General features: G+C 44.8%; 1 protein-coding gene and 1 long non-coding RNA gene across 4 annotated transcripts in view; both read right to left on the reverse strand.

Annotated features, from left to right (window-relative positions):
- LOC145717028 (uncharacterized) overlaps positions 1-14,730 on the reverse strand; it is a 560,651-nt gene that overhangs the window by 108,605 nt on the left and 437,316 nt on the right. The gene's annotated exons all lie outside the window — the stretch shown is intronic.
- Positions 1-14,730, reverse strand: part of SLC24A2 (solute carrier family 24 member 2) — a 239,949-nt gene that overhangs the window by 19,455 nt on the left and 205,764 nt on the right. For all 3 annotated transcript variants that reach the window (XM_081803017.1, XM_081803018.1, XM_081803016.1), the window contains one exon: positions 3,096-3,236. In XM_081803017.1, coding sequence (XP_081659143.1) covers positions 3,096-3,236 — 141 coding nt within the window. The remainder of the gene's footprint in view (positions 1-3,095; positions 3,237-14,730) is intronic.

Genomic DNA, 14,730 nt, shown 5'->3' on the forward strand with positions numbered 1-14,730 from the left:
CTGCCAAACCAGCATGCTTTGGGATTAAATTGGGATTATCCTGGGCAAACTGGGATGTATGGTCCCCTTAAATTTGCAGTGCTGTAGTGGGGGTTATCTCTTTATGCTTTCCTTAATCACAGGATGTCATGGCCCACAGGGAATCTAGAGCTCTTCTCTCCCTGTATTTCACAGAGGAGGAAAAGTGAGGTCCAGCGATGAGAAGTGACTTTCTCAAGGTTGCGCAGCTCATGCGTTATGTGGGGGAAAACCCCGCTGTCGTCAGCGTGGTAGAATGAGAACGCTTATGGAGTCAGGAGACTCCTGTTCGAATCCAGCTGCTGTCACTGATACAGCTGTGTGGTCTTGCTCTATAGTGATATGCCTTGTTTCTTCTACTAAGTTTAGAGCTCCTTAAAGATAGGAATTGGGAGTTCTGTGTCTTCACCGGTCGGCCACAAGCTTGATGCTTGGCACCTAAGAGGTACTCAATAAATATTCTGCTGAGGAAATTTTAAAACAACCAAATGCTCTGAGAGTCGCATTTTTGCTTGGGAGAGCACACAGTGTATGTAGAAAAAGAGAAAAAAAAAAATCCAGTCCGTCCCAGGGATGGCTCTTGGCAGCGCGAAGGGCAAAAGCCTCATTGGCTACCCTGGCCCAGAGGCCGGCTCTCAAGGTTTGTGCACAGCGAACGACCAGTCCGTGGTATTACAGAGGAGAGCATCACGTACAGCTGCGTCTTCTTGCTCTGTATCTCTGGGGGCTGTAGCATCAGCCAGCACAGCTGTCGTGATCCGGGTAATTACTGCCATGGTGGAGTCCTGTGTGTTGTCCAAGAGTCGCTGATTCAGAGCTTTGATCTGCCCTAACAGCGTCCTTGTCCTGTGAGCTCAGATCACAAGAGATGATCGGCACTCTGCCAGGCCTTGCCCTAGGAGTCCCGCCCAACCTGAGAGCCCAGGCCTCGATCACTGGCATCTTCCCTCCATTCCTGCACACTTTCCTGATTGTTCCAGTGGCTGTGGGCTGACACCTTCTCAGCAGCCCATCGGGGCCACGCCGCACTAGGCCGGCCACAGGGATTTAGGAAAGCATGTCTGTCGCTCTGATTTTCCTCCCTGGGGCAGAGCAAAAGCACTGGTCTGAATAGCAGAACAATGGAAGGAGAGAGAGAGAAAGAGAGAGAGCGTGTGTGCGAGAGCACACGTGAGCGCGCACATCTCAGAAATGTCACTGTGATGTGAGCCGTGAAGGAAATTAACACATTCCAGCTCTTTGGCTGGAGGTTTCCAGGAAGCGAGGCCTTTGCACGGAGCAGATGTTCTGCAACTGCGTCATGAATAAAGTGTTGCTTTAAGTAAGCCATACCTGTTACATGCCCCCCTTTACTGGGAAACCTCTCATGTTGGGAGTCCTTACACGAGGGGGTCCTTTTCTGGCTTGTAGGTGACAAGACATGGCTCTCCACCAGGCTGGATTATTTATAGGCCAGGCCAGTGGGACAGGATTTCTCTTCTGTCTTCTTCAAGTACGGAAAGTGGGATCACCACGGGGCTCTTAGGACTTTGGCTAAATTTCACTGTATGTTACCACGGTGTCCTATTGCAAATGCTTTCAGAAATGATATCCTTGGACTTCTACTTTCTGGTATCATGAAATATGAGGGGGTAGCCCAGGCTGTGTGGTTACACAGACCTGGGTCTGAATCTCCACTCTATCCCCAAGGAAGTGATCAGGCAGGAGTTCGTTAACTTCTCTGTGCCTAAGTTGCTTTCTGCTTATGCCAATAATATATAACATTATATATAAGTAATACAAAATATATGTCTGTGTGTGTGTGTGTGTGTGTATACACACACATTCCTATGCTAGCTGTTTCCTGAGATTCTACAATATAGCTTATTGGAAATACATGGTACATAGTACATACTGATGCATAGTAGGTACACACCTCTGTTGAATGAGACATGTGTGTAGGGCCATAATAAAAAGTACAGCTACTTGTTATCATTAGTTCCCTTATCTTTTGGGGCACTGGCCTAAGAACCCAGTTCAACAGTAGGAGAGATGTTCTTTTGATTTGATCTCTATTTAGGTTGTATTTTGCTGCTCATAAGATGGTATTGTGTTCAATGCATCCGGTGCATACTAATGGTAGAAGAGAATATTGATTATAGTAATGATAACAATACAGGATGGAGAAGATCAGACAGGTAGGCATTTATACTACATGAATGCATTTCTTTAAATTATTTTTTGAATGGAATGAATAATGTACATGTACACAAATACTCCATAAAATAAAATGTGAGGTCCCCCCCTGCTTCAAACCTTCAGTTCCTCTTCTCAGAGACCATCACTGTGGTGGTTTGAAAACATGGTCGCCAATTCTTCGACACTCCTTCCATCAAGGATGTCATAGCCTATATGACGCTGATATAGTCTAGATAAATTTTTGTCTCCTCCCCTTTAATCAAGACAAATTTATGACTGCTTTGACAACTAGTGACTCTCTGTGGCTTCTGAGACTAGGTCATCAAAGACCATGCAGCTTCTGCCTTGTGCTGCTGGGATACTCATTCTTGGAGCCCTGATTTCCTATCTACAATATCTGACTCTCTTGAGGCCACCATGCTGTGAGGGAACCTGAGTCACATGGAGGAGCCACATGTAGGCTCTCCCATAGACCATTGCAGGTGAGCCCAGCCTTTGAATCATCTCTGCCCAGGGCCCAGGAACATCAGTGAAGAAGTCTCCAGATAAGTCCATCCCACAGCCAAAGTCTTCCCAGCAGAAGCCTCAGATGTTGTGGAGCAGAGACACGCCATCCCCAGTGTGCCCTATTTGAATTCCTGACCTACGTGATCCACAAACAGATCAAAATGTTTGTTGTTTCTGCACCACTAAGTTTTGAGGTGGTTTGTTACAGAGATCGGATAACTCGAACCATCACTATTATTGTGCACCTTTCCAGAGAGATCTGAGACATATATAAGCATACACATGTTCATATGTCACCCTCCTTTTCCTCTTAAGGCAAAAGGAAGCAGCCTACACATACTGTTATATACTGTGCTTTTCACAAGGAGTCAACTAAACAAAGATCTACTCACCGGTTTGCGGACGTCAGGTAAGGTAATCCAGAGAGGAAACACTATGGGGAAAACAATTAGGAACGTGACTTGCTTTCGGGGGTTGGAAGGCCAGGCCAGGCTGAGAGGCTGGTCCTCCTCATCTTCACCCGTCTCTGTGGTCTGTTGCAGAAAAACAGAGATGAAAGAATAAACAAACAAAAAAGACAACAATGTACAAGAGCAAGAGCACAAAGCCAGGGAGGGATGCTCGGGTCACCATCAAGAGTTTTCTTGGGTCATCCCAGCAGCTTCATCACAGGATTTTTAGGTTTGTCCAAGAACCCCGTCTGTCACAGTCTGAATCCCAGGGACAAACAAGACATGTGCACCCAGGAGGACTGAGGAACTTCCTTTTCTCTCCCTGAACACTCTTCAGCTTCTCCCTTAAAGGAAGGGATCATTCAGCTGGAGTGGGCTACAGCTCCGGTCCATGGACTTTTTTTTTTTTTTAAAGATTTTATTTATTTATTAGAGAGAGACACAGCGAGAGAGGGAATACAAGCAGGGGGAGTGGGAGACAGAGAAGCAGGCTTCCTGCGGAGCAGGGAGCCTGATGCGGGGCTCGAGCCCAGGACCCTGGGATCATGACCTGAGCCGAAGGCAGACGCTTAACGACTGAGCCACCCAGGCGCCCCTGATCCATGGACTTTTTAAGAAACCATTTCTGCAGAGCAAAAGACCCCAATGCCCACCTTCTCCTCCTCTTCCCTTCTCCTTGAACACAAAGCTACAGGCTTCATTATGGAAATCCTTGGAAAGGAGTTTTTAAAATTAAAAATTAGAAAAGATTAAAATAAATATATTTTTTATTTTTTTAAAATAAATTTATATGTATTTACAACATTGACTTTGAGTGGGCAAAGGCAAGTAACCATAGAAACAATTCAGTAACAATACTCAGCTTCCCTCCCTGGCCCTGGAATAAATAGTCAAGCTCACGAATTATTGTGTGGTTGTGAGTTTTTAACCATGCACAATCATCTTGTTAAATTCGAAACCATTTTAATTCCAGCTGAAGGCTTATTACGCAAACATGTGTCCCATTCTCAGAGAAACAGAGTATGGGGGTCGAGCACGACACGGAGCCCAAAGGGTATACGGCACAGGACTCAGAGTCTGGGGTGAACTTGAGAGCTTCTGACTTCGCAGCAAGTGGCCAGGGTTTTACGTGCCACCTGCTGAAGTCGGTGGCTTCTGAGGTCCCAGAGCTAGAAGGGACAGAAGGTGGCTCCGGGCCTGGCAGGCTGACCATTAACCTGTCAAGATGGGCCCTCTGAGCCTTCAACACAGCACTGCAGACGGCATCAATCACTCCCTTCCCTGCTTGTTTAGAAATGAAAGTGCAGCAGGAGGATCAAGCATCAGATCTAAAAATATCTACAGGAACTTTTCCACGGATGCTTCCTTTTGAGACCATATAAATAACCCTCGTAGGCTTCATGAAGCTCCTGGCCCCCTGTGGCTCTTGCTTCCAGCAGTGTGCCCTATTTCCAGCAGCAGCCCTGACACCCCCGCCCCCGCAGCACACCCTCTCCCTATGAGGTGGCACAGGGGCGGGCTCAGGCCGGTGGGATGGGAGGAAAGGACTCAACCAGCCGCAGGGCTGGGTGTGAGGCCCGATGCACTGTGGTGTTATGTTTATTTATAATTTAAACCCTAGTACTGCTGAAAGGATTTGTAGTGGTTTTTTTTTTTTTTTAATGTTTTATTTATTTATTCATGAGAGTCAGAGAGAGAGAGAGAGAGAGAGAGACAGGCAAAGGCAGAGGGAGAAGCAGGCTCCCCGCCCAGCAGGGAGCCCGATGCGGGACTCGATCCCAGGACCCTGGGATCATGACCTGAGCCGAAGGCAGATGCTTAACCATCTGAGCCACCCAGGCACCCCGATTTGTAGTGGTTTACACAATCACCCACACTCTCTCTCCAAGTGTGAAAATTAAAAAAATATATGTGTAAAAGGAATCTTACGCCGTACTGAAAAAAGTTGGTAATCACAGGTTTTATCTCTCTGGGCATATGTCCTTGGCAGTGGGTAAAAGAGTTTATAAGCAGCAAATATGAGGGAATTAAGAGGATTAGGTAAAAAGGCGGAATTGGGAAGTTGGCACAGTTGTATTTTTTTTTTTTTTTTGTCATCCGGATCCTCGTTAAATATACTTCTCACGCTCTCCATCTCTTTGTTACACACCATGTTGGAAAAGAAGAAAGATGAAAACAACAATCTATGTTTCCTCCTTAGGAAACTAGAAAAAGGAGAGCCAATTAAATCCAAAGTAAGTAGAAGAAAATAAATAATAAAAAAAAGTTACAGGAGAAATCAATGAAATTGACAGGGAGGGAGTCAGTAAAGTCAAAAAGACCAAAAGCTGATTCCTTTGCTCCACAATTCGTGTGGTTCTACCCACTGCTTTCTTTTCTCCATCCTGAGGGCTCTCCTCCCTGATGGAAGCTTGGGCGTACTGTCTCTGGCTTCTCTTCTGAGACAACACCACGTCCTCCCAGGAGTTACAGCAGCCGTAGAGAATATCATTCCCCATTGAGATCGCCAGCCTCCCAAGATGTCAGCTGGCCCACATGAATAATCTCTCTGTAATGCGGCCAATGAGGATTTAGGAGACAGGTGCATTTTAACTGCTCCCTCCCACACATGATCTTTCTTGTTGAACCCAAATGAATGACTCCCCCGCCACCACCCCCCATTGATGCCTCAGAAATGGGGAGGACTCATGGGATAGTTGAAGCATCACATCATTCCTAATAAGTACCTCATCTCATACCAGATGGGTGGTTTGATTCAGGCGGAGGATTCCAGCACTTCTCTGAAGACTCATCGAGCTGATCTGACAAGTTCATCGAGGCTCCTCCCCCTTCCAGGATTGACACTCCCCGCCCCCCTCCCCGGGCCCATCTCACACTGCCATCTGCAATCTAGCAACTTCCCTCTAAACCCTAAGCTAACCTTTTTCTGAGAAAAAACAAAAGCAACTCTTTATGACTCATATCATTTTAATGACACCAACAGATGGTGACATTTCATCAATAACCCTTCTGCTTATAACCTACGGATTAGCTCCTTTCTCCATCTGCCAAGGTTACCAGGTAGGCAGAGCCACTAGCAAATAGCAGAAAATAATTGTCTGTTTAGATGCATAAGCTCTAAACACACTACTGTCCAGCGCAAACAATTAGCTCTATTGTCCAGCTGCCAAAAGCAGCGTTTGAGGTGGCGCTGCTAGGGCAGAAATGGGCAAGGGGAGGAGCTTGGGCTCAGGCCATACAAACAGTGCTCTTCAGGCAGAATCCACACAGCCCTTTGGGGAAGAGTCCTGCCACCGAGTACAGGAGCCCGGAACCTTGGGGTGGATTTGAGAGCTGTCCTGGGAGCAAGGCTGTCAGCATATTTGGGGGGAAATTTTCATTGTCTTCTTGCCAGGCGCAATCGCTCTCTGGTTCAATGGGCGACAGCTTGCAAGCTGGTCAGAAAAGTGGGAAAAAATATACCATTCGAAGTCTGGGGCCCGTTTTGCCTTTGCCCAAGCTGGGGCTGCTAGCATGTTCACTGGCCTCAGCCCTGGTGAGAGGCCACTGAGGTTAGTGCACTGAGTTTTCAATTTTTCCTAGAGTTGTGGCATCTTGGCTTTAACCTTGTAGCAACCCCTCCTAGCCTCCTAAAGCTTCTGTGGCGTGTCCGCAGAAAACAAAGCAATGAAAAATGATCCGGAAAAAAATTCAAATGACTTCTGATAGAAGGGTTTAAAATAGTTTGATGCCTGCTGGAGTCTCGGTAGAAGCCCTAGAATTGTGTGAAACCAGGGCCAGCAATCACTGCCTCAAGGCTTTATAATTTCTGATACGGGAAATCTGAGACTAAGCCACATGACTTTAAGTTCCCACAGAACGTGTGCTGGTTGTCGGAGCACGAAGGGATCAGGGCAGCGTGGTGGGAAGAGGGGATGCTGGAGAATCAGGAGTGCTGGCTTCCGGGCTCTGCTCCTGCTGTGATTTCTTGGGCAGGGACCACCATCATGTGCAGGAATTCATTGAGTGTCTTTTGGTGTGAACTAGTGCACTAGGTTCTAACTCTTGGTTCTAAGGAAACTTGGATTTAAAACAGGAGACAGAACAAATGGCCCCTGGGTGGCTCAGTCGGTGAAACGTCTGCCTTCGGCTCAGGTCCTGGTATCAGCGTCCTGAGATCGAGCCCCAAGTCGGGCTCCCTGCTCAGGGCTGCTGGCAGAACACGTGGCAAGAGCTTCTGATTCTGCCTGTTATGAACTCAGCTGTGCCCTCCCCTAATTCCTCCGCTGAAACCCTGACCCAATACCTCAGAATGTGACTGGATTTGGGGAGAGGGCCCTTCAGATATAATGAGGCCATTGGGGTGGGTCCTTGTAAGGTGTCCTTAGAAGAGATTAGGACACACAGAGATACACCAGGGGTGTGCGCGCACAGAGGAAAGGGCTATGTGAGGCCACCATGAAAAGACAGCCATCTGCAAGTCAAGGAGAGAGGCCTCAGCGGAAAACAACACTGCTAACACCTTGATCTTGGCCTTCCAGCCTCCAAACTGTGAGGAATCATTTCTGTTGTTTAAGCCATTCAGTATGGTATTGTTAGAACAGCCCTAGCAAACTAATATAGTGCCTAGCTGCATGGTGGATAGAAAGCCCACTTTCATCAAGGCCCAGAATAAAGACTCTGTTTTCAGCCTCTCTTGCAATGAGGCGTGGCCCTATGAGGTCCGGGCCGATGGGAGGTAGCCAGAAAAATCCTCTGCAGCTTCGGGATGTATCTTTAAAGGATGGAAGTGTGTCCTTCATCTCTCCTTCCTCCTTCCTGCTGGCTGGAATGGGAACATTTTGGAGAAAAACTATAAAAGGATCTGTGTTCCTGACACCCCATCAAGAGCTGTTCCAGTCCTGAGCTACCTATACTGACTTGAGAGAAATAGAAAATTCTGTCTTAATGTTGGAGAGGTGTGGAGAAAGGGGAACCCTCTTACACTGTTGGTGGGAATGCAAGTTGGTACAGCCACTTTGGAAAACAGTGTGGAGGTGCCTCAAAAATTTAAAAATAGAGCTACCCTATGACCCAGCAATTGCACTCCTGGGTATTTATCCCAAAGACACAGATGTAGTGAAAAGAAGGGCCATATGCACCCCAATGTTCATAGCAGCAATGTCAGCAATGGCCAAACTGTGGAAAGAGCCGAGATGCCCTTCAACAGACGAATGGATAAAGAAGTTGTGGTCCATATATTCAATGGAATATTACTCAGCCATCAGAAAGGATGAATACCCAGCTTTTACATCAACATGGATGGGATTGGAGGAGATTATGCTAAGTGAAATAAGTCAAGCAAAGAAAGTCAATTATCATATGGTTTCACTTATTCGTGGAACATAAGGAATAGCATGGAGGACATTAGGAGAAGGAAGGGAAAAATGGGGGGTGGAATTAGAGGGAGAGATGAACCATGAGAGACTATGGACTCTGAGAAACAAACAAGGTTTTAGAGGGGACGGGGCGGGGGATTGGTTAGCCCGGTGATGGGTATTAAGGAGGGCACATACTGCATGGAGCACTGGGTGTTATACGAAAACAATGGATCGTGGATCTCCATATCAAAAACTAATGATGCATTGTATGGTGACTAACATAACATAATAAAATTAAAAAAAAAAAAGAAAGTGAATGGGATCAGGCGTAAGCTTTCTAAAACTAAAAATGCAGAGAATTAAATTAAAAAAAAAAGAAAAAAAGAAAATTCTGTCTTACTCAAGCCACTGTTACTTTGGGTTTTGGTTGCTCCCAGTGGAACCTGACCTGACTAATCCAATGTCCTCTTTATGAGGAATCAAGGGGGAATCACATCTCAGCACTGGGAAAAGTCATGCTTCTTTTCAGAAACTTTGAAAAATCTTAGAAATACTGTGACTCAGGTAAATGATACTATTTTTTCTCTTTGCTTTGCACTGGGGAATTCAGAGCCAAATTTGTAACCTCCACCCACCAATCACAGCTCTGGGGTCTGTCTCGCTTCCTCCAGTCCCAGTCTTTCCTCTTCCTTTACATCTTGTGCTGAATTTTCTCAAAAGTCTTCATTTTATCCTTTTTCCTCAGACATCTTTTTGCAAGCAGCCTCGAATCTTTGTAAAACAAGTTAGGGCAGACTCAAAACTGTAACTCCTCAGGGGCTGAATGGAATTATTTGGATAACTCTGTGTGTGTGTGCACGTGCGTGTGTGGGCATGTGCGTGTGTGTGTGTGTGTGAGGGAGAGAGAAGGAAAGAGTGTTACCCTAAGTGACAACTGGACAATCACCTTCTAGGATTCATTTATCAAGACTGAAGGTGGGACCCTGGAGTTTCGGCCTTCAGAACACTTACAGATAGAAGAGAACAGTTCCAGAGATCAGTTGGTATCTATTGGGAGGTCTCTGGAGCCATCAACTTATTTTTTATTTATCTCACGAATGGGAGGATAGCCACAGCCTGTCCATTTGTGGCCTACTGAGAATCTTTTTATGTATGTATGTATGTATGTATCTATTTATTTATTTAAAGGTTTTATTTATTTGAGAGAGAGTGAAAGAGATCACAGAGGGAGAGGAGAGAAGGAGATGCAGATCCTGCTAAGCAGAGAGCTGGATGCGGGGCTTGATCCCAGGACCTGGGGATCATGACCTGAGCCAAAGGCAATTAACCAACTGAGCCACCCAGGGGCCCCTCATGAGAATCTTTTTAGCTTCTTTGCATGTGCATCTTATATACTGTTTCTACTTGTGCCTGGTAGGGATGGTTTGCCCCAGAAGAGGCATCAGATTTCCAGTGGAGGGGTCTGAGCTGGATTCATCAGTCTAGAGGTTGCTTCTCCACCTAGAAAAATATTTCGTGGGAGCAATCCAATTGTTTATTCTTGTCTGTGAAGGGCATTGTGCAAGATTTCATTGTGAAGGTGAGCCCATTTTATTTATTTATTTATTTATTTTTAAAGATTTTATTTATTTATTGAATGAGAGAGAGAAAGCACATGAGAGGGGGGAGGGTCAGAGGGAGAAGCAGACTCCCCGCCGAGCAGGGAGCCCGATGCGGGACTCAATCCCGGGACTCCAGGATCATGACCTGAGCCGAAGGCAGTCGCTTAACCAACTGAGCCACCCAGGCGCCCCGAAGGTGAGCCCATTTTAACGTAATCTCTTCTATCAGAGAATTATAATGAAAACCCGGGAGGCATCTGAATATAGGCCATCTTCAAATTCAGTTTCATTGATTGCTAATAATGTCTTATCTCCAGTTTGCAAGGAGCAATCTCAGAGGATCACCTGGATCTGCCCAGGTTTCAGCTCGGTTGGGGTTTGATTCGGGTTGGAAATGAAGTTCTCACTTCTCTTTCCCCTACAAAAGGACGACACACTTCAGCTCTCGGGAGTGCTATTTCTTCTTCCTGGGGAGCCCCTTCAGTGTGGCATGATGCTGGAGAGAATAACAAACCAGCACTTAAATAGCCATGAAAAATAGAACTCATTTACTCTAAAGCATTGGGCCATGGGTAAGTCGGGTGAAGGTTAAGATTTTAAGTGGTTTGTACTTCTCCTTAAAGAGAATGATCCTTAACATATCTGCTGTTGTTGCTGTTTCTATCATTTGTATCTGTTTAGAAAAAAAAATAAGTTTATATCTCCATGTTGTTCAGCCACGTAGATGCCCACATGAATGATCGAATGGGGCAAAGCTCACCAAAAGAATGTGATGCGTGCTAGGAATCACCTACAGGACCCAGGGGGGCTGAGAGTGGGAATACAGATTCATAAAAACATCTGCTGAGCCTAAGAAGTGAGGTTGGATGGGTGCGTAAGGAATATTAAAAATATCACACTCCAACCAAGTTTTCAACAAGGCACTAATATAATGTGTAATGTCTAGACTATGTGGAGGCATTCATCTATAGACTGGGGATGGTAACTCTGAGGCAACTGTAGGATGTACAGTGCCTGGTAGAGACCTAGGGATCAACACACGTTAACCCTCTTCCCTTCTGCCATGAATCTCACCTCTGTGACTAACTAGTGGTGTGATCTTAGGCAAACCAATGGGAATGATGGCATGGCCAAAGAACATATACTACGTGTGATCTGTAAGGCACCTGGTCCTGGTACCCCTCACTGCATTTTAGGCCCCAGCAGCCCTTAAAATCTGTGTCATCATGAGGCAGAACTTCTTTGCCCCTGCAATTCTTTACAGTGGGACCACCTTCCTGACCAAGAAGTTCTGTTACTCGGTTCATCGTATGGACGCTGATAGATCACAAGAGACAAGCTGCAATCAAAGCCCTCTGAGATCATTTAGGATAGGAGCTTTAGGCTCCAAGAGAAGGAGCCCTGGAATTTCAGGGTTGAAGGGCCCTGGTCCATTGAGACCAGCCCCCCCCCCACCCCCCATTTGATGGATGTGGCCCTGGGATGAAGTGGTATGCTGAAGAAAGGTCGCGGTGTGAGGCCAGACCTGAGTTACCTCCTACTTCTCTCCAAGCTCAAGCTCTTTCCCCATTTCACACTGCCTCCCTTTCTTACTCCTAAAAAATATGTATGCTAAGTAAAAATATAAATGTGTTATGCCAATTACACCAGCTTTATTTGTAATAAACTTGACCTATTAAACCCAAAATGCTAGCTATAGCAAACACTAAGCACTTAATTGACATAATTGTGCTTAATTTTCTCGAGCCTACAACTGATTTCTGGTGCTTTGGATGGCCCACATTGCTGTTTTTAGTTGCATTCTTTTCCTTTTCTCTGAGTCTGCTGTGGACTGAGTGTTTGTGTCCCTCTGATATTCATGTTGAGGTTCTACGCCCCAGTGTGATGGTGTTCGGGGTTGGGGGCCTTTGGGAGGTGATTAGGTCATGGTGGCAGAGCCCTTGTGATTGGGATGAGTGTTCTTATAAAAGAGCCTCCAGAGAGCTAGCTTGTCGCTTCTGCCATGTGAGGACACAGTAAACAAAATGGCCATTTATGAACCAGGAAGTGGATTCCATCACCTGTCACTTGATCTTGGACTTCTCAGCCTCCAGCACTGTGGGAAATACATTTCTGTTGTTTCTAAGCTATCTGTGCTATGGCATTCTTGTTATAATATCCAGGGAAGGTTTGAAGGGGAAATGAAGAGCAGATTTGGGGGTATGTGGATAGGAGGGGCCACTGTGATGCCTTCTTCCCTCCTCTGTCTCTGTGGGTAAGATCTCCAAGGTGCCAGGTACAAATTTAAAAATGAAATGTGAGGCTGATATCAATGGATGCCAGGACTTCAAACACAGGTGAAGAAGAAAGACTTGTTCTTTAGCATCTCTGTCCAAGGAAAAAGTACTGAAATCTTGCCCAGGCTTCTTGTGGTGGGGTGGGGGGTGGGGGAGGTGACAACCAAGACCACACCAATGGCCAAAATGAGGGCTTGAGATTTGTTGTGTATTTCATTGCCTGCTGCTGCCCCCGATTCCCATCACAGTGGATAATCTTGCACTAGCTACTTCTAAAATGAATGTCTAGGGGCCATCGTAGAAGATGGATTAAGCCCTTTACAATAATAAACTTTCCTGAGGCTAACTTTAGCAAGAACTGAAATAGGAGTTGGGTTATTTCCAGACTCCAGCATTCAGTGTTCAAAGGCCTAGAACCTCAGGGGAAGAATATAGACCACAAAACAAGGGACTATCTGCTTCTCCTCCTACCTCTGTCCTCTTTCATTATTGAAGCATTAAAAATGCTCTCTTTGACAAAGATGGCATGTTTTACTTTTCCAATTAGGTTTCCTTGGGAGCCAGTGAAAAGGTGAGTGTGCCTTTACCATGTTTGTGTGGGAGGCTCTGAGAGAGAGAAGAATCTTGAAGGTGACTTACCTAATGAACTATTGGAGAGGGATTAATAGATCAAGAAGACCCACTTCTGCTCCAGAACAGTCTTTTACAACATTATTGCTGTTATAAAATTAACTGAGATAATTCATGAAAGTTACTCAAAATGGTATAGTGAATACTCATGAAAAATAATAGTAATAATAATAATAACCAACATTTACTGAGTGGTTATGAAAATAATTTCTTCAAAGACATCTAGGAGAAAGAAGTTTGACAAGTGAATTAAAATACTTCCAGCAATAAAATTCTATAACTCAATTAGTTGGCATAAAAGTAGAAACTAATAATTTTGTTCCTCCATCCATGCATTCATCCAACATTTACTGAGTGTTCACTGACTGCAGTGATGTCGACAATCTAATTTATTTTCCTTTTAGGTAAGATGACTAAATAGAAGTCCTTTATAAATAGGATGAAAGGGAAAATTCCACAGCTCTATGGAGAAAATGCTATTTTATTTCAGTAGGTAGGCTGTAAGTAGACTTTCTATCAGAAATAAAGCTTCCAAGCAGATGGCAAGACTCATAATATTGTGACACCTTGATTCTGTGTTTTGTGCAGAGCTCAAAACAATAGCAGAGTTGGAACTCTCAAAGGTAAAGTTGCCAAAAATGCACAGTCACATTTTAATACAGTGAAAGTCTCCGAAATCAACAACTATTTGGCAAGTCAAAGGTGCCTCCCAAGCAACATTCTAGAGTGCGCTCTCCATTTTGTAAGCTCAAATCACACCAGTGCTTTACAAAGGAAATCTATTAAAAAAGGAGATATTTAGGGGTGCCTGGGTGCCTCCATTGGTTGAGCATCCGACTCTAGATTTAGGCTTAGGTCACGATCTTAGGGTTGTGGGACTGAGTCCCGCCTTGGGCTCTGCGCTCAGCAGGGAGTCTGTTTGAGATTCTTTCTCTCCCTCTCTCTCTCTGCCTCTCCCCTGCCCCCCAAAATAAATAAATAAAAAAATTTAAAGAATGAGATATTTAAAAAGATAAATATCCATATGGTTAGTGTATTAGTCTGCTTGGGCTGACGTAACAAAATGCCATAGACTAGGTAGCTTAAATAGAAGTAGAAATAGCATTAAAAATTTATGATAAACTCACAGCCATAAGTACCAGCTGGCTTAGGGATGGATGGTACGTGATTCTCTTCTCCATTTTTCCCTAAATTGATTGGTCAATTAGTGGGGTCAACATACCAGTGGCCTTCATTACATCTATTACAGAAATAGAACATCATGCTTGAAATAGGCATATGAAAAAGATTGACCTATAAAAATATTCACTACTGGGTTGTGGATCATTTTGGTCTCACAGACCAAAAAATCTGTACTCAAAATCTCTAAGTGGCACAAGAAAAAATAAATTTGGGGACACCAGAGCCATAGTTCAGGATTTGCCAAGTAAGTTGTGTTGTGATTCATTTTGAAAGCAAACTCAGAGTTCTGGGACGGGTCAGCTAAGGGCTCTAATGGCTAAGGGAAACCTCATTTGTCATTTGCTCAATTTTTCTCTCTGAAGAGGGAAGGAAAACAGGACAGTCTGGAAGAAGAAAAACTGTTAGATCCCAATGATGGAAAACCAGAGAGCTGCATTTGGAAAAAGTTGTTATTTACTCAACTCTGAGTCCTTAGTGACTGTTAATAATGGACAGAATGTTTGTGTCCTTCCAAAATTCATACGTTGAAGCCCTAACTCCTAGTTTG

The sequence above is a fragment of the Leptonychotes weddellii genome, chromosome 14, assembly GCF_054177405.1.
Source record: "Leptonychotes weddellii isolate Sample4059 chromosome 14, ASM5417740v2, whole genome shotgun sequence".
Classification (NCBI taxonomy): Eukaryota; Metazoa; Chordata; class Mammalia; order Carnivora; family Phocidae; genus Leptonychotes; species Leptonychotes weddellii.